This window comes from Athene cunicularia, assembly GCF_003259725.1.
Source record: "Athene cunicularia isolate RWA chromosome 7 unlocalized genomic scaffold, athCun1 chr7_part2, whole genome shotgun sequence".
NCBI classification, from domain to species: Eukaryota; Metazoa; Chordata; class Aves; order Strigiformes; family Strigidae; genus Athene; species Athene cunicularia.
This window is the reverse complement of record NW_020799108.1, coordinates 2,581,537-2,604,028: the sequence shown is the minus strand read 5'-3', so window position 1 is coordinate 2,604,028 and position 22,492 is coordinate 2,581,537. Positions and strand designations below refer to the sequence as shown.

At 39.5% G+C, this 22,492-nt stretch overlaps 1 protein-coding gene across 1 annotated transcript in view; it reads right to left on the bottom strand.

The window, feature by feature from the left end:
* The window catches only part of PARD3B (par-3 family cell polarity regulator beta), a 494,000-nt gene that overhangs the window by 87,447 nt on the left and 384,061 nt on the right, over window positions 1-22,492 (bottom strand). Inside the window, exon 22 of the mRNA XM_026853194.1 lies at window positions 10,887-10,997. Within this exon, the coding sequence (XP_026708995.1) occupies window positions 10,887-10,997 (111 nt within the window). The remainder of the gene's footprint in view (window positions 1-10,886; window positions 10,998-22,492) is intronic.

The window sequence follows — 22,492 nt, the reverse complement described above, 5'->3', positions numbered from 1 at the left end:
GTAGTTCTGGAGGCCCACCACCAGCCCTAGCTCAGAAGGAGCTTTGCACAGGGAGTCACAGTCTAACCAACTGTCACCTTGGATTAGGACAGAACTCAAAAGCAGCATGTCCTCCTGGCTCTGCCACCCCCAAGGGAGGGACAGGGCAACTGCTACCCAACAGGAGGCCTGAGAAGCAACTCAGTGGCACCACAGCTACTAGATCTGGCCAGAGTGCAAAAACTGCAGGTGGGAAGCTTGGCCCAGGAGATACCAGGGGCTCTCTTCCTCAGAGAACTGCAAGGTTGCACTTCACATCATAACAGTTTTGGATGGTGAAAACTGACTAAAATAGGCCTACAACAAAAAAGCCAATCTTTCCTGAGGGGTTTGAACTCTTCCTTCTTTTCACTCCTCATGAGCTCTGGGTCATCCTGTTTCCTCTGACTTTACAGGAAAAGTGTAAAAGTGATGCAACGTCTTTTTATTTACCATGCACTGACCGTGTGCTTAGTACTGAGCAGAGCACAAGGAATGACATGGCTTGAGCACCAAGGTGCCTATGTAAGTAGTTGAACACCGGACAGAAAATGCAGCTGCTGACCAAAACTGCGTATTTCACAAAGGAACTTTGTTTATACTTCAGATAAATATGGCAACATTTCTTGCATGGTGGATTAAAAGCAATAGACTTTGTGGAAGTGCAAACAGGTACATGAATGAGGCAAGATGCTGGCTAGTGAAAGATGTTCCCAGGGGAAAAGTACAAGTAATAAGCAAAGACAAATGTGGAACAGAAACAGGGCTATAGGTCTTTGAGGATAATTTCTATTCTGTTCGCAATAAGAGGACCAGAATAAGAGCAGGTAAGCAAGTATGCATACAATCAGCTTGAGGTATACCTAAACTCTGAAAAAGAACCTGATCCTTTAAGTCTTTTGAGATTATTGAGATGCTAAGCATTCTTCCACTCATTTGGCTGTTCTTGTGAACAGCAGAATAAAGGCTGCTGCATGGCTTTTATCCTCACTCATGTGACTCTCCCCGAGATCTACATACTGTAATGATTACTTAATTTACATCTGATTTAGTATCTTAATACTTCAACTGTGATTTTACATAACATTTCTCCTTTTGTCTCTCATTTACCTAATTCATACATACATTGAGTAACGGCTTGTCTAGAAGAAAGCAGCCTTTTTCTGCAGCAGGTCACTTAGATTTCCATTGGGTTTAATGTTTTAATTCCTTTCTAGCTGCTAGCAAAATATATTTTGGTAACTAAAATCTTGTATTTTCATTCATTTACATAATAGTGGACTGAATATATCCTGCTTTCAGATATTCATAAGCCGTAATCACTGATGCGAATGGCTGTATTTCACTTGAATATCAGAGGAAATAATTTCAGGACAGTGCTTTTAATTTTTTTTAATTTTGTAATCATTTTCAGATGGACATGGTCTATAATGACATTAACAATCTTATTCCAACCTGCATCTTTTATCAGGAAAAGACTCATTTGTATTTTTTCAGCCATCACCTAGGAAAACTCTAGAGGCATGCAAGTCTCATAGCTAAAAAAAAAAAATAATAAAAAAATCTACCTCTTGCCAGTACATTGAGGACATCTGATATGGACTCATCAAGCCTCAAACAGTATCTAATTTACTATTATCTTTCAGGGTATTCTATTGTGGCATGTTTGTCAAAAACATCTTCCCCATAAGCTATGCAAGCATTTCTTCATTCCAGCTCATTCTATTGTGCTGGATTTGAACATCTTCTCCCCCATAATTAGTATCTGTAATTGTAAACAAGAACAGAAACAGTCTCGGAAATAAAAAAAAAAAGGCAAGCCACAAATTCAAGGAGTGACTGTAACTCAGATTAAACTAGATAGATCTTATAACAGCATTAACCAGCCCAATGATAAAAAACCACCAGGGCTAAATATAAAATATTGCCTGTTCTAGATAACTACCCCATACCTATATAATGGTGAAGTGACCAAAGAAGCTGCATTTGGGAGGTTGTGAGTAAAGAAACAAAAGAAAGATCTAAGAAGCAGATAGAGCTACAGTGACCTTAAAATTTAAGATGATGACAAAGTGAAGATGAAACATAGTCCTTTCACACCACAAAATGAAGAGTGTGAGCTTTGGATAGACAAGACTGAGGTCTTAATGTTCTTCCATTTATTTCAGAGGTGACAGGGAGTGATTACCAACTTACACAGGATCCTGCCCTCTAAAGAAAATCCTGGCTCTAATGAGGTCAGTGCATTTTCCCCCACTCCATGAACTTCAATGATAACAGGATTTTACCTTTGCTGTTAAATCTGAGTAAGTTTTTCTGTCTCTCTTTTGTCCACGTTGGTTGTACACTGGGTAAAATGCAGCGGATTACAGAAAGCCAACTATTGGAAAAGCCAGGTATATTATATTCTGTATTTTACTACATTATGCAATTTTCTTTACTCACAACTATCCTGAGTTATTTTTCGAAGTGACAATATCAGAAAAACTAGGGTTGGAAGGAACCCTCTGAAGATCACCCTGCTCAAGTCTGACTGCACAGATCAGGTTGCTCTGTTTCCTGTCAATAGGATGTTCCTTGTTTTGTGACAATGTGGATTAGATAGTAGAATCATTCCTGTTTGTCAAAATTACTTTGGTATCTTTCACTTGAGATGTTCTGATGCCTGTAAGAGCTCTAAGCTCCTCCTATAAAATGGTCTTGAGTCTGCAGGGACCATAGGTAACATTGATTTAAAGGAATTAGCAGGCTGCTCTAATTTGTACTTTTCCATTAAAAAATCAGGTGCTGTGCACATCATACCTGAGTCCCTTTTGCTAACATTAGCTCATTCTGGAACAAATAATCATGAAAAGATAATCAAAATAACAGAACACTCCTAGAAAGCTAGATCTAATTTTGCTTATATTTTAGTCATTGGTAACCTAACGTCAGGAATGGCAACAGTATTAATTGCAGTCAAAGCTACAGATTCACCCTTCCAACCAAGACATCAAGCAAATTATTTCAGATAAATTAATCAGATAAACACTGAAGGAGTATAAAGTTACTGCAGTATACCTGCAGGGAGACAGAGACATCAGTCTATGAACTTATTCATTGCCACTGACTAGCTCAGCTCCAGCAATCGCTGGAGTACAGATCAGTCAAAAAAAAGTACCAGAGACACTGTAATGACCATGGGAAGACACAACATTGATTTGACACCTCATGAATACCTAGCATCCACAACCACATGCAGTAACGTAGCTCAGAACAGACCCAGGAAGACTGACACCTACTGAGTCTCTGGGGCCTCCTCTTTCAGTACCTGGGTATTCTTGGAACATCTCCTGCATGAATACTCGCAGTTCCGCTTAGCTAGTGAGACCTTCAGAGTTCACGCAACCATCTCTGCAACTGCACAAACATTATGCTTTCATTTGAATGAAATCCTACTAAGTGGAAGGAGCAAGCCTAGCTCCGTGGGATATGATATTCCATGCACATGTCTTTATTCTACACATACGACGTTGAGCTTGGAACCTATTGAACAGAATCTCTCTGTTCAAGAACATGAACAGTCCGGGATTCAGCTCAGCTTTGACTGAGCAGAAAAAGCTTTAAGAGTTTCAGGTATTTTGGTTTAAGATCACTATGGAGAATTGCACATCCAAACCGATTTCCTGCCTGACTAACCCCACAAGTTGTATTCTCATTTTCATCCTGTAGGCAAGGGAGTCTGAGAACAGGAATTCTGTGTTGTGGCATTACTTCAAAGTGCATGGCAATGATTTATGGTAGACTGTCATAAATCACATATAGAAGGGCAAAGAATGAAATGCAGCTTCCAAGTCATTCTTGTGCCCTTATTGATTTTGGGGGTAGGCAAGAGCTGACCTACATTCAGAACTGCATCAAAGAAATCCCTAGGCCACACGAGTCTGCCTCCTAGAAGGCACTTTACTACCCAGGTTGGCTGGTACACTGGGCAGTTTCACTTGATTGGTTTGGCTGTAAAAGTTTCTAACAGCAGTATTTCTGTTTCACAGTGTCATTTTAAAGAAAACATCAAGTAAAAAACCTCCATCATATACAGAAAATAATCACACATTGGCCTATTTATGCAAGAAAGAGGCAGGCCATTGCTCCTTAGCTGATCTGACCTTTTAGGTGGGCAGGTGGCAGAGCGTGTGAAAAATGGTCTCCACAGCAAAGTGAAACCAGTGCCTCAATGAAGGGCAAACCAAGGACACTAAATGGCTTGGATGAGAATTTTGGTGTTTAAATTTAGAGGGCATGGCTATGACACCTGAAAAGTGCTATTTACATTAGTTTCCGATACCTCAAATAGTACTGTGATGGTTAAAGAAAAAGGCCAGTTCATGTGCCACTCTGTTATCCTCATTTCTTAATGTTCTTGATCTAGGACAATCAACTGTCAGCCTAGTGTTGTCTTCAAAATTCTCCCTGGCAGTGGGCTAGCCACATGAAGCAGCTCAAAAATTGCTATTTCCTTCTAAATGCCACATCACAACTGTGAAAGGTAGGTGAGACCTATCTACCTCAGCTACTTATAACCAAAGATCAATCTTTCAGTGTTCTGTGGTAGGCTTTTATTACATGTTCTGGTATGCAGAGCAGCAGCAGATCTAAAATGAGAATCATTCAGAATCAATGGGTTGGGATTAATCTGTCCTCCTGTCCAGTGCAAGTGCTGCCACAGTAATAAACAGAAATCTGATAACTTCATACTGTCAGCACAAAATGAAACTATGACCTTGACCTGTGCAACATCATCCAGTAACTTTTTCATAACTTCAACATACCATACTACACAGCTATGATCTAATAAGAATCTAAAAGTAATTAACTGGAATTTTTGAAAACTGAAGCCTTAATCAAATATGTATTCTTATCAGGGTTGCAAGCCAGCAATAAATTGGGACATTTAAAAAACTGGGATCCAATCCAATCCGTGATCTGATCAGGGTTCAATGGTTATAATAAATTGGGAGTATTAAAACTGGGATCACATCCAACACTTTGTCTAAACCACAGGACCTAGCTGTGCTGCAAAGTCACGAATACTCAATGAACAGATATACCATGTTGGATTAACCCTTAATAAATAATGATGCACAAGCTCAGGAGTCCCGAAAACATGTGGTTTAACACAGAGCTTAATGGTGAGGAGAGCAATTACCAACATTTTATCAGAGATCAATATGAACTATAAACAGCCATAATAATGCTTTTAGACTTGGCAAGTAGATAACACAGGCACAAAAGCTACATGGGGTCAGCAACAATGTGTGTATGTATGAGCATGCTCTAAGATGTACTATGCATTCAAAAAATTATACTTAGATTTTTCTAACAGTCTGAATTTCAACTTTTGATTCAAAACAATTTGGCTTTTCTACCATACTGCCATGCATGCAGCTATTCTTGCTTTCATTTTTATTTCCAGTAACATACAAATTGTTTGTAATTAAATATAATGAAACAAATGCTGACAGAAATGAAATGGAGCTTCACTCCCAAGTATTCCCGCACATATAAGTGGTCTCTAATTGTTTTTATTTCTGTAGGATGCATTCCCTTCGTACAGGGATCTTGCAGCTGCAAAATTAAACCTCTGTTTGCCAAATATCAAAAACATATGTATTGATTTTTTAACTATGGGAACAGGCAACAAGCATCAGAGCCGATAAGAGAGAAACACTCTTCGGTTGCTGGAAGGTTTCTGAAAAGTAAAGGAAATTCATTCTTTAATGTAAAAACTGAAACCATTTAATTTTACCCAAATTTGTGATTCATTGTAACTTAAGCATTCAGTTGAGATGTTCAGAAAGCAAGGGCCAGATGTTCCTTCTGTTTCTCTAACACTCTACTCAAAAACTTAATACTATTAAAAAAAATATTCCTCAATTAATTCCAGTGAGGATCACAAAACCAAGACTTTAACAAAACAACAAACTACTACTCCTACAAACAAGTGCAGGGTATTACTTTTTACATAGAGCGCCTCCTTATTCACCAACTCATACATCACTTTTTAAAATCACCGCATTTTCAACAAGGTACTTCATTTTGTGAAACTTTATTCTAATGTCAAAGAAAGGTTCACTTCCGATGGAAGAGAAACTTTGGACTCAGCAGGAATATTTCAGTAAAATAATCCTAACCAAACAGGAAAAAACAGCTTTATTTCAATTGATAGTTACTTTATTTGCATTTGAAATGCAAACAAACTATTATGTGTAAAACTCAAGTGCCTAATATATTTATCCAGTTTGTTTTACAATGATTTTCAAGCGTTAGAAAATGAAAAGGCAATTCCAAACAAGTGGGAAAAAGATGGAGAAAGGGAGGAAGAGAAATCTTCCTTTGAGGGAAAGAAAAGAGAGGAACTCTTCCCGTATTTAATAATATAGTGAACATCTTGTTAAAATGATAAATTCTGAGTAATTTACACAGAACACACTAAAAATACAGATTTGAGTCAGCCTGATCAAAATAAACCTCAGACATAGCATTTGCTTTTTCCTTTTATGGGCAGATTCTAGACCTTTGGAACACATGCTTTATTACAGCCAAACTCTTTGAAGCATGAACAAAACAATGCGTTTATTTAAAATAGGGCCTCAATCCAATGGACCACTTGACTTGTGTCAGGAAGGACAAACCACCACCTCAGAAAACTGTATCAGCAGTTAAGTCAGTTCTCCTGAACTGTGTCATGAACTTCTGACTTTCTCCAGTCAAGTTTCAGTGACATTGCATCACAGTGGCACAAGGATAGCTAAGGGAGGTACAGGGAGAGAAGGATTAAATAGTGAAATTTGGAGGAAGTGCTGAATTCATATTCAATTGGACACAGATAATGCTATTACTAAAGAAGGAATGCTTAACGTCCTAAGTTCCCGTTAACCACTTGAAGCTTGCAGAAGTAGTAGTCATATAATAAAGTACTGGCTTTGAAAAGAAAGGAGGCCTGGGGCTGAGGTCTGGAACACATTCCTAGCCTGACAGGGACTTTTTAGGAACCTGGACAAGCAGCTGCACTGCCTGCATGTTAGATTCCCACCCACAGGACACTTCCCCCCCCCCCATCCCGCCAGATTTTCTCTCTTCTACCTCAGCTGTAAGTGCTTGGGGTCAGGCCCAAGCTTCCCTAACAGCAACGAGCACAATGAGACCTTGATCTTGGTGCAGATTGCTAGGGAATACAAGCAGTAAAAAAATAATGATGTCAGCATTTCAGTGCAGGATGTGGAGCTGCTTCAGAGAACTGCAGCTATAAGGCAGCACAAAGAGTTGTACTGAAAACTGAGAATAGGACAATGTGAAATGGAAATAAAAATTACTAGGCTAACGAAATACTAGATTTATTTTCACTTTTTGAGGTTCAAATCTGACACTTGTCAGCCCATAAAAGGAGTTGCCAGCCAAATCTGTGCTGAGGACCAATGTGCCAGCAAGTCCAATCCTTTTGGGAAGCATCTGCACTACAGAGTGAGTGCTGTATACTCTGTCTGCACACGCCTACTAGCTCTAACACATTCTGGATGTGCCAGACTTGTTGCACATGCACCGTACAAATCCTTCGCTGTGCAAGCAGGAAATCCAACCTACTCTGAGCACGATGAACTTAACACTCATGCAGCACACCTACCTACGTAAGATCTGATGTTTCCTGTCAGAGCCACTGAGTTTGTACTGCGTAGCCAACCCATAATTGTGAACACATCTGACATTTCTGCACGCCTGTAAATCTTGTCAAAAATTTCCAGAATCCTTTACAGAAAGCCTATCACTGGAATTCTGTGAAATATTGTTGTACCTATCCAATACCAATCCAAAAACTCTGCAAAACTCCAAGAAATGGCTTACTCCTGCAAACTGGAAATGCACTTCCTACCGAAAAATATTTCTCAGCTGAGATCTTGGAACAGTATTCTGTTTTTTGGAGAGCTGCCAAGCATATATTGCATGCAAAACCAACATCCAAAACCATGCGAGGTCCACAGCTGCTAAGATGCTGAAATGTACTTTATCATTAATCCTGTCACACCCAGCCCAAAAATCAACTACTCTTGACCTCTTCCACTAGCATCCAAAATGGACAGCTTGGCCTCTGAAAAACACTCTCAGGTGAAAAATTGTAGTATGTTAGTATGACAGATCCTGAAATATTTAGGCAGTCAGCATTTAAAACTTTAAAAAGTTTAAGCAAAAAAAACCTGACTAAGATCATAATAATTGGATTGAGGATCTGAACAAGAATTACTTATACAGCTAATCTTGGAAAGGTAAAATTAGGTACGTGTTTAAGCTAATTCTAGAAAGGTTAAATGTTAGAAAAGTAATTTGTGTTTTGTTCAAACTGTTAAATACAGGATTTGTTCACAGGTATCAGGGGACAAAATATGCTACATTTCTATCAACAGTTCTATAGTCTGTTCTATTGCATCCCTAGTAGTTTTAATGTATACTCATTTCACTCTTAACAAGAACAGATTTGAAATTATGCCTATGTTCTAGGAAGCTTCAGTGAGGCTTGGTTTTATAAATATGAGACCAAGTATGCAGGATTGCAGCTAGTGAAGTCATAGAAGCAGAAGATCTATGGTGTAGATGGGCTACAAGGTTTTCTTTGCCAATATATGCATTAAAATCTTGGACTTGAAATACATTATAGAATTACTAAATCTTGGGACAGAGCTATAAAACTTGTCTTTACTGTCTTACTGAACACATCACTAGACGAACAGTCAACAACTAAGCAAAAGGACTGAATTACCTGAAAGTCAGGTAATGTTTCCTTCCACGGATTTGAATCAATTTCCCAAACAGTTCTTAGAGAACTAGCTTCCTTTTTTAAATTTTAAAATTTTAATCCCCCAAACATATAAGATGTATTACCTGTTAAAAACATGATATTTCTATTCTTGTATATTATGGAAGAAGAATCAAATAAGTGAGTTAAAAATACCATCTTGGTTCATCCACTTCAACACACCTGCTGTTCTCCATTTCAGTCACAAACTCTTCCAGGTCAAAACTGAAATCATTACTAGAGAAACCAGAACGATGAAGATATTGAGCTGCCAGTTTCTTATGCAGCCTTACCAAGTTACTGTCAATCAGTGACTGTAATTTAAAAAAAAAAAAAAAAAGCATACAACGCTAAAGAAATATTAAGAACAATTATCTTGTGTCCAATTGGAACGTTAGACCTCTAGACAGAAGGGTTCGTTACTTGCAGCCTGCCAACATTTTAGTAAATGACACTGGCCCTTTAACAGATGGGATACATGCTTCTTAGCTTGCCAGGATCCTAATAAAAGACACTGGCTTCTTTAAAATGAAGGACACATACCTCTCAAATTGCCAGTATCCAAATTGGGAGTCAGCAGTTTAAAATAAAGGCACTCATCAATCTGGCAAAATGAAGGACACGGCACAGAAATTTTAAGACAAATGGCACAAAGTTTCTCCTGACACTACTTAACTTAGATAAACTGAATACTTAAACACTGGCTAAGCATATCCAGTAGCAGCACTGTAGCAACTGGATACCTTACTAGCTTTTAAAACAGTAAATATTAGCAGCAGACTTCAAGGGTTCTGGTTTGGATTTATTTCTTTTCCCCACCAAACCCATTAGCACTACTACTTATATAGCTGCCCATGCGCTGCATGACTCAAATGAAAGCAGGGTGTCTTCTCCCTGGGCACTGACCAGCACCACAAAGGCTGGCTCATGTGGAAAGACCCTGCCTGCGCAGAAGGAACCATATCTGCTTCCATTCCATCTCCCAGGACCAGGCTGCTCCAGTGAAGGAAAGAGATTTCTGAAAGCTTTTCCCATGTCCTGACAAACCATACTACTACAACTTGGAAAGTTTTACAGCAACTGCAGACACCTCTTGTGAGCCAGCATTTATGGGCGCTTTAACTTTTCTGATAGCAGTCGTCAGAAGAAAACAAAGACTTTCTTCAGTATATCATGAAGTACATCTGGATGAGTTGGGAAAAGGGAGAAAAGAGTTTGTTGAGCCTTGTCAGCACTTACAAACTGTCCCCAGTTACCGAAGGGCAGACATGGGTAAAAAAGAAAACAGTAAATTCTCTTTGTCTGGAAAGATAATGCAATTGCTATGATTGGGCATGAAAAAGGAGTATTTTATGAATGAGAGAGAGAACTGGGCTTTCTCACATCAGTGGCTTTCATCTCAGTCTCAGAGCCTTACTTCAGAAATATGGCAACTCACAGCTGGTACATACCCAGGCTCTTGCTTTGCCTATTTCACCCACCCCACTGCATGCAGACCCCTGCCTCTTCAGATTGATTTTAAGCATTTTAACCTGCTTCTTCCTGGTGTACCTTGGCATACTCATCATCTGTTGAGTAGATATTGTTGCAACATGTGGCTAACCAGCAAACCCTGTGCAGAAAAGAACATACCGAAGTACAACACTACCATTTGATGGCACAGCCAGCTGAAGCCAGAGGTCTGAAGTGTTGGAAAACACAGCAGAGGCTGTCAGGAGAGAAGGGAGGAGGTTCTAGCTTTAGAGAAGTAGAGAAAAAAATTACAAAGTCAGCTGGTCTTGGGAATGGGCAGGGGTGAAACGGGTTTTGGTAACTGATCTTCTCCACTAAGCAGAAGTGCACAAAAACTGCAGGAGACAGACAAGCTCCTGCCATACAGCAGCCCTGACCTGGCCAGGAGACTGGCCTGAAGCTCTGCTTTTTCTGGACCTGAATGCCAGCAGGCATGGTCCGGGACACGTCCCGCCAGGCTGTCTGTCCAAAGCAATCTCTTGCTTTGAAGTTTTTCATTTGATGAACAAAGATGCTTCCACCATTTACTCACCTTTCACGTTCATCTTTCATTTTCTCCAGCTCCTCCTCTTTAAGCATGCCTTGCTTTGGATTCCCCTTCTGATCTGTTTTCCCACTTTTATCTTCTTTTTTCTTTCCAAATCTGTTTAAGATATCAAGAAGACAGGAGGAAATAATTACTAGAAGAAAAACCAGTACTTATCTATCATGAACCACAGAAATTTTAGGCAATCAAAACACTGTGAGTTTTATATTAGTCATTCATAAATTTCCCACACTACAAAATAAGTTACCAGTATTAAATGGGCCATATGCAATAGGAAGGACTGGTTGCAAATCAATTTGGACCTTGTACTTTTGAAAGGTATTGCTTGAAACAAAGTTGAAAAGCCCCACCAAACCTGAAATGCAAGGCACTGCGAAGCTGGACTATTAATACAGCACATTTTAAAGCGACTGAAGGTTCTCACCACAGGACAGCTCTCTGAAAGTAATCTGCAGTGGCTGTGGAGTCAGCACTCAGACTGGACCACATGTTCTGCCCTTATCAGTAACTATTGTCTCTCACTCATGTTTGGCCTTAATTTAAGGATTTCTACTTTGTTTAAATGAGGATGCAATCAGAAAGAATAAAATCTTTCTATATTCTGAGAGTACAAAAACAGAAACCAGTTCATACGAGCTCTTTTAAAAAGTACTTCTGGGTTTTTCTGTCAGCCTAGTAATATACTATCACGTAATATTTATGCTGTGAAAGTCCTCCAGAGACCCCAATCAGTTTGGGGTCCCACTGTTCTATACAGTGTACAAATATGCGTAACGTAAGTCTGCTTTATGCAGCTTATAAAAAGGTGATTGAACTGGGAAGCTACATTGCATTTCTGATGGAGATAGGCAGAATACAGGGGTCAAGTATGTCAATATGCTCATGAATTATGGGCCAAAAAGTATAAAAACCTCTTCTCTTCCCCAGTTTGGAATTCTCAGTTCCACAAGTAAATGATCAGTCTGTGTCTTCCCATGAAAATTAATGTGTCCTTGCATGCTTTACAACGTAAAGAAAAGTAATGATTTCCTCATTAAATATACCACATTGCAAACTAATTACTCTGACTCAAACCTGCAAACTCTTTTGTGAAATTCTGCAGCACTGACTTGGTGATCTTTCTTTTACCTTTTTATTTTTCATGTCAGCCCAAACTGCCTCAAGTGGAATAGCTAAACTACTGTGCATATACTTAAGCTGTAAATCACTGACTTGAGTTTGTTCTCTGACGAAAGTAGAAATCTTGCAAATGCTCTGTCAGGCTCATAAGTTAATGATTCAATTTTTTTGTGAATTTAATCAATAATTCTGAGCTTGTGGTCAAATGAAGTTTTTAGGGACTCTGCAGCAAGTCTTCCAGACAATAAGAACCTGGTTAGAAAGGGAATGATGGGCGTGGAAGTTAAGACATGTAGTGTGTGGAGCTAACAAGAAGAAGGGCAAATACTACAGATGAAAACTTGAGAAGCTTTACCGTGGCTCTGCCATGGACTGTGCTGGGGAGTAGAAGAGTCATATCTCAGTGCATGGTTTTCTCTTCCTTTTCCTTATGTGTGGCAATAGAGATAGATGGTGTCTTACATTCTTTGATGAAAATATACATACACCTTGCCTCCAACCTTCAATTCTTTTTTTTATGGTCCCTACTCATTTCAGTGCTTCCAGAAAGACAGGAGGGACTTTCCCTGCTTTTGCTTTTCTGGAGTATAGAGTGGCACACTAATTCCGCTGCTGCTTCTTGAGTTCTAGCAGTCCCAAGAGACTGTGGAGCCACAAACCCTGTCCAAGGGTGGTGGTGGCAGTGAAGGTATCAGTTGGGAAACATAAGAGTGAGACAGAGGTTGTACATACAGAGTGAGATGATACAAAGTGAGAGGGGCTCACAGATTCAAGACAACCCAGGTGAGAAGGAAAAGCTAGATGAAACCAAACATATTGCTCTCTACAGAGACTTCAGGCAGCCCAACAACAAATTGCTTGGGGATGAACACCCACAGGCTGCACCCGAAACACCCCTGCTTTCCAGCACTTGCACATGCTGGGAAGGCCTTAAGGCAGTTTTCTCAAGAGAGGCTCTATTAGCACTTGCATCTTGGTCATAATCCAACACTGGTACTTTGTTCATATTCAGGCTGCCTGCTTTTCTCCCACAGTTTCAATTATGGGTTTGTGGAGTTTCATATTCAACTGTACTATTTATTGATTTTGAAAACATTATTCTTGGGCATTTTGTATTGCTGCAGGGAGTTGAAGTTGGATATGTTGCATACTCGAGAGAAATGTAAAAACAAAAAAAAATCTTTAACATACATCCCTTTCAAGTTTCGGTATTATTTTTTGCTTACTGGGGAAATACATTTTAAAATAAAGTGACAATTTTGATTGTAATAACTGCCAACATGACAAATCTCAGAAAAAATAGTGCTGTTTGCTGGTTGAGCTGCTCTTACCACAAAATTGGCAAGTTCCAATGTAATTATAAATTGGGAATAGTGAGTTGGTCTTGATCAAAACAACTTTTGGGATTTTTTTTGCTATTCTTGGTTTCAGATGGGATTTGTGCAGCCTTTCAGTTTTTACCTGTTATACTAAGTATATAGCATATAGCTCAAGGCTTGGGAAATGTTCAGATTTTTTGCCTCTTTTGCACATTGCTATACCATAAAAATCCATTCTCTTTTATTATTATTGTAATATATTTTTCAGCTCAACAAAAATCTTGCAAACATTAAAAAATAAAAGCAGCAAAAAATTTAACAGTTAAAAAAAGCAACATAAGAGTAGACAGCATTAAACCACAAAAAACCCAGTATCAACTCTGCCTGAATTTATACACCCTGTCCTAAAATTTATCATCTGCTCACTGATGTGTTCTAATTGCCATGGGCTTCCAATGATAAAACTACACCCATTGTAATTTTGCATGGGTTTGTGCACTACAGGCTTAATGGCTCTCTACTGCTTATAGGAATGAAAAAAAGACGTAAGAGTACTTGCTGCCCAACTGGGTTTGATCATGTTCTCATGATCAGATCAGGGCCTCAGTGTGAGGCCCTCTCGTGATTTCAATAAGGACAGGATAAAATCTACTGTCAAAATTATACTATGGAATTAATCAAATCTATATTAAAATTCCGTGAAAACTGGATAGCTTTGGGTTTTGAAGTTTCCAGTTCTCCAGGCAACAAATAATTGGATTGTGGTAAAATCTGTCTTCCATACTAATACTATTGTCAGAAGAATAAAAACATTAATGAAAAAACGTATGGTGCACAAATTTTTAAAAGGTCTGTTTTGCTATACTGTGCACAACATAATTCTCTTCAACTTAGTATCTGATGGAATTGTTATTCTGAAAACTTCATGCTGCAAAGGGAGAAATATAAGTAGACGATCAGAAAACAAATGGATTGGCTGTATCCTCTCATTTTATATCCATCCATAATCAATTTATGTCAAATGAAGCCACCTGTAATCATAATGACAGTAAGGAAATAAATCCATATCTTCTCAGGTTGAGTGCCTGCCCCAGTTCTTCAATTATCCACTGGGAAGTACTGTTAAGTACGTTAAAGCCCTAACAACTTTAGTATACTTTTCAGTTGACAAAATTAATATTTCAACTATTCAGAGAATAGTCCTCCTGTAAACAAAAGCATAAAGGGATTTTCTTTATGCAATCAGATCTCCGAGCGCTTCATCCTTATGGGAAAAGCCCATGTGCAACAGTTGAAAACACGCTGTGCAAGAGTGAGAAACTATCCTCTTTCTATTAATTTCAAAAGGTGCCCTGCAAATAACTAATTTTTTTTTCCCCTTAGAAGCATTTAATGAATGAAGTCTGAAAACCAAATGTATGAATACTTCTTGCAGTATTTATTACCATTCTATCGGCCATAGCATTAAAGCATATGTATGCTTCTTTTCAAGGCTTCCAAGGGATAAAAATTAAAACAAACCTCCTATAGATCTGCTCTGTTATACTGGGGATAAATGTCTTATATGAAAGACCTAAAGCTGTGGTCATGGCAACACTATATTTCTGTGTGGAGCCGCGAGCTTCCAGATCTCAAATGTGTTGATATTTGCTTCAAGGATTAAAAAGCAGGCAGGTCTATAAAGTCCCAGACTTCTAAGCAGGAGAAACATCTGGTGGGTGGAACCCTAAGCAGCTTGCTGACTAAATTCAGCAATTTGGATTTCTTGCTTAATTCAGTTGCCCTAGATCAGTAGGTGTCACTGCAGCTAACAGGGTACCTAATGGAATTGCAAACATCTGCGAGGAAATAATTCAAGAAGGCCCTATGACACAGTGAAGCAAGATACAAAGCTTAACAATGTCATAAAATCTTGACATCTCCAGAAATGATCTGCAAAAAACCAGAGTGATTTGTAAAGTACATAACAAAAGCTCTGACTCCTAGTCATTTCACAGCAAATGGGGAAAACTGCTGAGATTATTAAAGCAGCTCCCTTATGAAAGACTAGAAATAACCCTTAAAATTAAATTTAAATGTGAGTAAGAATGAATGAGTGAGCAAGAAAGATAAAGATACTAATAACGTATGATTTTCAGGTCCACATAGGGACTATAAAAACCTTATTAACTGCCACTACTGCCGTGTGTTTTAAGTTATTTTATCACTCAGCTTTACAGCAGAAGAAATACTCTAGAAGCAGCGCTGTGCTTTGATTAATCACTTTCATACATACACTTTTACAGAGTATTAAACATTGTCGTACAGATCCTTAGTGAGTCAGACTTGTTGGTGATTACAGGCCAAGCTCATTTTACGTTTATGTTAATAGCAGCATTAATGAAATAAATCTTTTACATTTTTAGTGGCTCTGTAAATACCTAAAAAGTTTGTTATTAAGTGTTTACTTATTGGGCAGAAGTACAGCACTATTACACCCGTGGGACCAAGAGCTTTGCAACAGCTGAAAAAACTACAGAAAGAACAGAAGCATTTTGGTAAAAACAACTCCTGACATGTTGAGAATGAAGCACATACAGCAAGGGCTGGGAAACACTGTTCAAATCTTCACCAATATCCAAGATGATGAAAGTACCTCCATGACATGAGTTGTGGTAAAAGGGCAGCTCTGCACAGGGGCCTGCGAGCCAGGAGGGATGAGCATCTCTTTTACTTTCACCACTGCCAGCCCCCTACCTCCCAACAAGTGGATCCCATTCCCTCTGTGGAGGATTTAGCCCCAGCAACATGGAAATGCCCTCATATACGAGACCTATTGCAGCAAGACCTTCTCATGACAAAGCCTTGCCCAGGAGAAGGCTTTGACGCAGCCTCCCGGCTTTGGCAGGGTGAGAAAAAAGCCCAGATAAGATGATGAACACAGAACAGGACCTTTTCAGCCCCTTCTGCTCCCTGCTCCTGGGTGGGTAGTGCCTCCAACTCTGGCGAAAAGGAAAGGACTGGGCCGAGCACTGCTATGTGCTGTTCGGTAAGTTGGAAAGAGATTTGGAAAAGAGAAAAAAAAAATCATCTTTTAACTAGATTTAGTGACGTTTGAGGGAAGAGTTACATGGCTAGCCTGGTACATCCCTGCTCCCCGCCCTCTGGGGCTTGCTCTCAGTGCCAAGCCAGAGGCAGGCGGCAAGCGCAGCAGCTTTCCGTAGCGAACAACAGGGCACCCTGGGCAATCAAAAATAGCACCCATGAAAAGGGAAAAACGATCTAATCTGTCAGTGGAGGCACACAACAATTTGTTAAAATGTCCTGCGCTACAATTATTATTTGTATTTTGCAAATGTAGCTAAGCTTTGTGAATGTGAGTATCATCATATTGAGCCATCTTTAAATTATTTTGGAAGATAACCCACATTATTCTACTGCTGTGATCAGAGTTAAACGGGTTACGGTCAGCAGGAAAACAAAGTTATGTGGAAAATGCTAATGTAAAGAAATAGATATTAACACCAAAGTATGTTGCTCCTGTTATGTCAACATTAAGCAAACAAGTGCCTTTTTTTGTATTTTCTTTTTAATTTACTGTATTAGGCTGCTGGAGCTAGACTGAAATGACCGAGCTTCCAAATCCAGTCTAATGGGAGTAAAACTTATCTTTTTTAACAACTCTGATTAAACACAACCTCCCCCCACCCGTTTATTTCTTTGATGCCCAAATTAGCATCTTTTCTGCAGCATGCTGAATTAATTAGTACAGTGACAAAGAATTAGTCCAGATAAGATCAAAGCTGAAACCATATTTATCTGGAATTTGAAATTAAGAGCGAAGAGTATTAACCCTCAGCACTTCAAGGAGCTTTCCACATGGCATACTTAGTAAGCCTTCCAGGAGTTCATTCAAAATAAATCAACAGTGCGGTTTTTTTCCCCACTGAAGTTTTGCTAAAAGGAAAATAAATTTGCCATGAAGCCTGCTACAATGGGGAACTGCCTTTAATGCATACCCTGTACATGCTGCTCATTATGTAACTTGTAGGCATCAGTAGAACAAAGCAAACAAAGCTGAGAAAAGACAGTTAATCACATTTGTATTAATGCTTGGATCATCACATTGTTCACAGACTTCAGGGCTAATGAAAGAATTCCCAGCACTGAGCTGAGAAGCTGCTTGCTGCAACACCTCACAGGTAAATAATCTAAAATCTTCAATGGAGAGGGTCACATGCAGAAACGAAATGTCAAACAGAAGCCCTAAATTACATAGTGAAGTTTACCCTGAGAGTATCAACCATGTGGACAGCAATAAAAGAAAATCTTAATTGCTGGCATCATTGTCTCAGATATTATCTGTGTTTCGGTATCAGATAAAAGACTGGAGGCTGTTTGCCATGTGAAATGCAAGAGGTTGTTCTCCTGCCTAGAAATTGCAGAACAAAGGCAATCTAAATAATAGCCCCAAAATCTCTTCACACATCATCTTCCCTAAGCCTCTGAGCCTCATATCCTTATTTTTTAAATGTAGAACTTGTTCTTAACCTAGATAGAAGTGAGTTACTCTAACTCATTCTGGTACTTAGGTATTAGGAAATCTTTACTAGTGGGGCACTCCTTTCCATCTGTACTGTATATCAAATCTTACTTCTGCAGCATATGAAGTGACCTAAGACAAAAACCAAGGAATGTGGTGGTATCCTAAGACTTGGGCCACCTGAGCTAGAAGTGGTTGCTGCAAAACCACAAAGTCCATCTACTGAACCAATGGAATGGAGTAAGTCCCACCTGACTGCTACATAAATGTAGACAACAGAAGGCAGCTATGAAGAGTCATCCTTCATACTTCAAGGAATTTCTTTTTAGAAAACATGCTGAGGTAGTCTGAGTGTTGGAAACAGCATTTATGAAGAGGGGTCACCACTATTTTTATTGGACATTATTTCATTCCATGAAATGATGTTTCAATCATCTGATGACCATGTTGCTGGTCTTTTTGCTCACCAGAACAAGAATTCTGCATCCCACATCACATACATCAAGAAAGAAAAAACTGCAGTAATAGAGCACAGCTGTGATTTACAGCTTGATCAGAAGAAGGAAAAAATTGATTTATAGTCTGTCCAATGCAACAAGCCCTGCCTGCTTGTCCACCAGACTGTGGAATTACCCTCCACCCAAGTAAGGAATTATTCCCATATATTTTTATTTTTCCCTACTTTCATATAGCTTCAGCCATTTTCCCCTCTTGGTTCCACTCTACAGGCAAGTAATTTCTTCTGAAGTGAAGAAATTCTTTTGTCCCAGACAGTGCACAGAAACATAGCTACGCCTGCTCTGTATGGAGTCTGCAAATGCCAACCTGCCAACCCCAGGGGAACATGATAATCACACCCATGTCTTGGGCATGGTAACCTCACACTTAGAGCAAAGAAAAAGGACCAGAGTATTAAGCCCTTGACTCTTCTTTCTTAATTGCCATTTCATAGTCACCTATTTTCTCCACGAAAAGAAGAGAGAAGCAGGCAGTTAGGCCAGCTACTAATTTTTCCAGGAATTTGTTTTTCTCTGTCATGCAGGAAAAAGATAAACGCAGTTTCTGACTGAACCTATTCCTCTAAGGTTCAGTCAGTAAGACAAAGTAGGAGACAGAGACCCCCTGTGCAGCCTGCAGATGTTGCCAGCTGCCCCTCCAGAACTACTTGCTGACTTTGTGGTTTTCTCAGATGTGGATTTGGAAATTCTGCAGCCACGTGCGAGCCAGTACGCCTCAGTGTCCCACCAGCAACTCCAGCCCTCTGCAGGTAACCACTTGAAGGTGGGACAGGGAAAAGACCAACTGAAGGAAGCTAAAAAGTAGCTCTTTGTATGCCAAACTTGACAAGAACAAGCTGCCGAATTTTTTCGTTTCATTCTTCTCATCTATTGTGTGCTTCTTTCCCCTATTACTAGGCACACGACCCCAGAATTCACTGAAATATCAACTATATATGTATGTATAGTATATGTATGCATCATGCATGTTTGTAAGGGGAAGGACTTTACATTTTTTTCGTATCTTAACTCTCATGGTATCTGATGTTTTTCTTAGCATTTCAGCTACTGAGGCACTATATGAGAATCTCCACTTGCAGTACAAAACTTTTTGCTCAGCCCCCTTGGCTATTGAAAAAACAACATGCCACTGTGACATTATCAGAACTGCATATACAGAACTCATGAGGCAGATTAAATAAAAGACATTTGCAAAACAAAACTGAAAACGTGCTACATTTGCACTGAGAGCCATGATACTTCGAGGTGTCAGACTTGCTAATCATCTCACCACTGCAGTACTCACCTTCTCTACCAAACCACGTGCCCTCCTCCCCTTTACATGCCACAGTGGGAATTTGTTGGGGCTTATCTGACTTTTATGAAGTGAAACCGCTCATTGCAGGTTCCAACGAGATAAAACATGACCCTTGAAAAACATCAGGAATACAAAGGACTCCCCTATGTTTTGACTGAGACAACACCCCTGCCTTCATGAAAGCTCCATTCTCTATGGGACTGTAGTGACTCTCTAATGATCAATTAATGTTGAGCATATATCATCATATCAATTCTAAAAAATGAAAAAAATGAGGCACGAAGGGTAAAAATTACTTGCTCGGTTTAAAAGGTCCTATTCTCTTTCTCTACTGATCACCTCAGAGCTATGAATACATTATCACCGCATATCTATGTGCCTCATTTTCCAACCAGTTTGTTATGTTGCTTTTTCCCTTTGACTGTTTCCACCGCATCTCCTTTAAGTTCCCCTCTCATTCAATCCTCCTCCTCTTCTAACACACTCACTCTCCTCCTTGTTCCACACTCCCTTCAGATGCTCTACTGCTGCACTGCTACAGAAATATCTCTTCTGGAGATTTCTGCTGGAGACTGCGTGAAAGGATGGTGTCTTGGGAACCAGCACTCTTGCCTTTGACACACCACACAGCCATATGCAGCAGAGACATGCAGAGATCTCTACAGTACCTGAGCTACCAAAAAATGGTCTCCAATTTTTCTCAGCGGGATGCATTAGCCTGTATTTGAGCTCTGCACTGCTCGGAGTGCTTGAGAAACTCTGAACTAAGAGACAGCACACAGTGAAGAGACTCTTTCGAGGGAAGACTTCTAAGAGGGAGAGAGATGGTTCCTGAATAGGGAAGGGAGGTTGGAAAGGCAAAGAGAAAACTTAAGATTACTTGTTTTTAAGTTCCACTTCTAAGGTTAAAGCATCACAAATCCCACCTCCATGCCTCTACTATAGCTGACATTTTTACAAAGCAGTAACATTTAAAACAACGCCAAAATAAGAGTGGAGTTATATATACTGTATTTTGAAAGATGTGTTTCGGCATAATAAATAATAGATGGTTTTGCATTTTTAAAATGTCAAAATCAGTCCTTCTGATAAATAATACCTTCCCTCCCTGGCCTTGGCTATTGTACATTACTAATTAGAGATAGTAGTTTGTGGTTAACATCCTTCCCTACAGATTTATTATTAGCTTGTATATCCTCTTCAGTAGAATTGTGCTAATGGTAAGGTCTGCTGGAGGCCAACTGCATGAAGCCACTGGGAGGAGAAATCTGTTTGCCTGTCAAAACAGTGGCTATCAATTAGAACTGTAAATGTGATTCCTTTAAGTGTCTTGGATGGTAGCAGAGATTTCCAGTGATGAATTAGGGGGCTGAATCACTTTCTTATTGTACTAAAGGAAGCTTGCAGACAAACAGCTGTCCACATGAAACAAATTCACCACTAATTTTGAGCAAGTCCAGAAGAACCAGTCTGACCTGCCAAAATTCCCTTGCTATTTTCCCAGAAATCCTAGCTGTAGAGCATTTTATGTGGCATACTGACAAAACCAATACTAGATTATTCTGTGGTTTTCCTAGGAAAACTTGGCTTAGGATAGCTATAGCAACAGGAGAAAAAACAATGACGTTGCTGAAAGACACAATGCATCGAAAAAGAACCTGTGAGACGATGCAATTTCCCACCATTCACTGCTTCGGGATGCAGCCATGGCACAAGATAGCAATTTCCCCTTTGATACAAGCACCCAGCTCTCATTAGCATCAGTAAGAGTTGTGTGGATGTACTGATGGGAATATGTTCCCCTGTATTTTGCAGGAAATTAACACCGCTCACTTGGGGACTGAAGGAGGCACTGTCTGTCACTCTCAGGCAGCCTCTGCCAGTTAATTAAGTAGAAACCTCTGCCACAAATCTCAAGAGGAAGCTCTTCCCTGTTCTTGCTACAGCAAAACTGACATGAAGCAAAATGTCAGGAGCAGGAGCTGGGAAGTGGTGATGTTCAGGGAAGGTGAACTTCAGCCTGCCTTTGCCAAGATCTTCTGCCACTAGGTTTTTGTGGATTTAGAAAATAGTTATTTGAAATCAAATTGATTAGCTATAGCCGAGTTTAAGCTTTAAGAACGATTTAAGAAAGTATTTTCAACTCTCATACATTGTGGCTTTTGGTTACTGGTTCTTTAAGCAAGAGGTAATCCTAGATGGCATGTATAAAAATCAGTCAGCAAGACTGCTAACCCTTCAGGACTCCACTGATAATTTCATGCTAAGAGAGTGACTAACTAACACAGGAAAAAGCAAAGGACTCCACCATACTCACAAAATGTGGTTCTGGCAGCCAAAGGACAAGGGTTCAGGACAGGGAATGTGTCATCCAGTTGCTACACAATAGACTCTCTCATCAGGCTGGGAAACTAGACTGAACATATTAAAAACCTTTCCTCAGTGCCACTTTATAAATAAAGAACAAATATCAGAACTAAGTGACTGAAATTTTTAGTCAATTACATGAACTACACAGCGCTCTCATATCTGCTTTCAATAGTATTGCTCACGAACTATGCGCCAGAAACTTTATAAGGTTTCAGTGAAGACCTGGCAATCACTTCTGTTTCTTGAATCTTAAAAGCAGTAATTCTGGAGCAATCAGATAGAGAAATACATTTTACTGGATAAGGTCAGAGAAAATTGCTAGAATAGTGCTTAAAACCATGAAGTACTTTTATTTTGCTATTACAACAGCGTAGCTTGAAGTTGCACAAACAACATAAACAGCCCAGATTCCCCAAACTTTTTCCTCCTTGCATATTTCTTGCCTT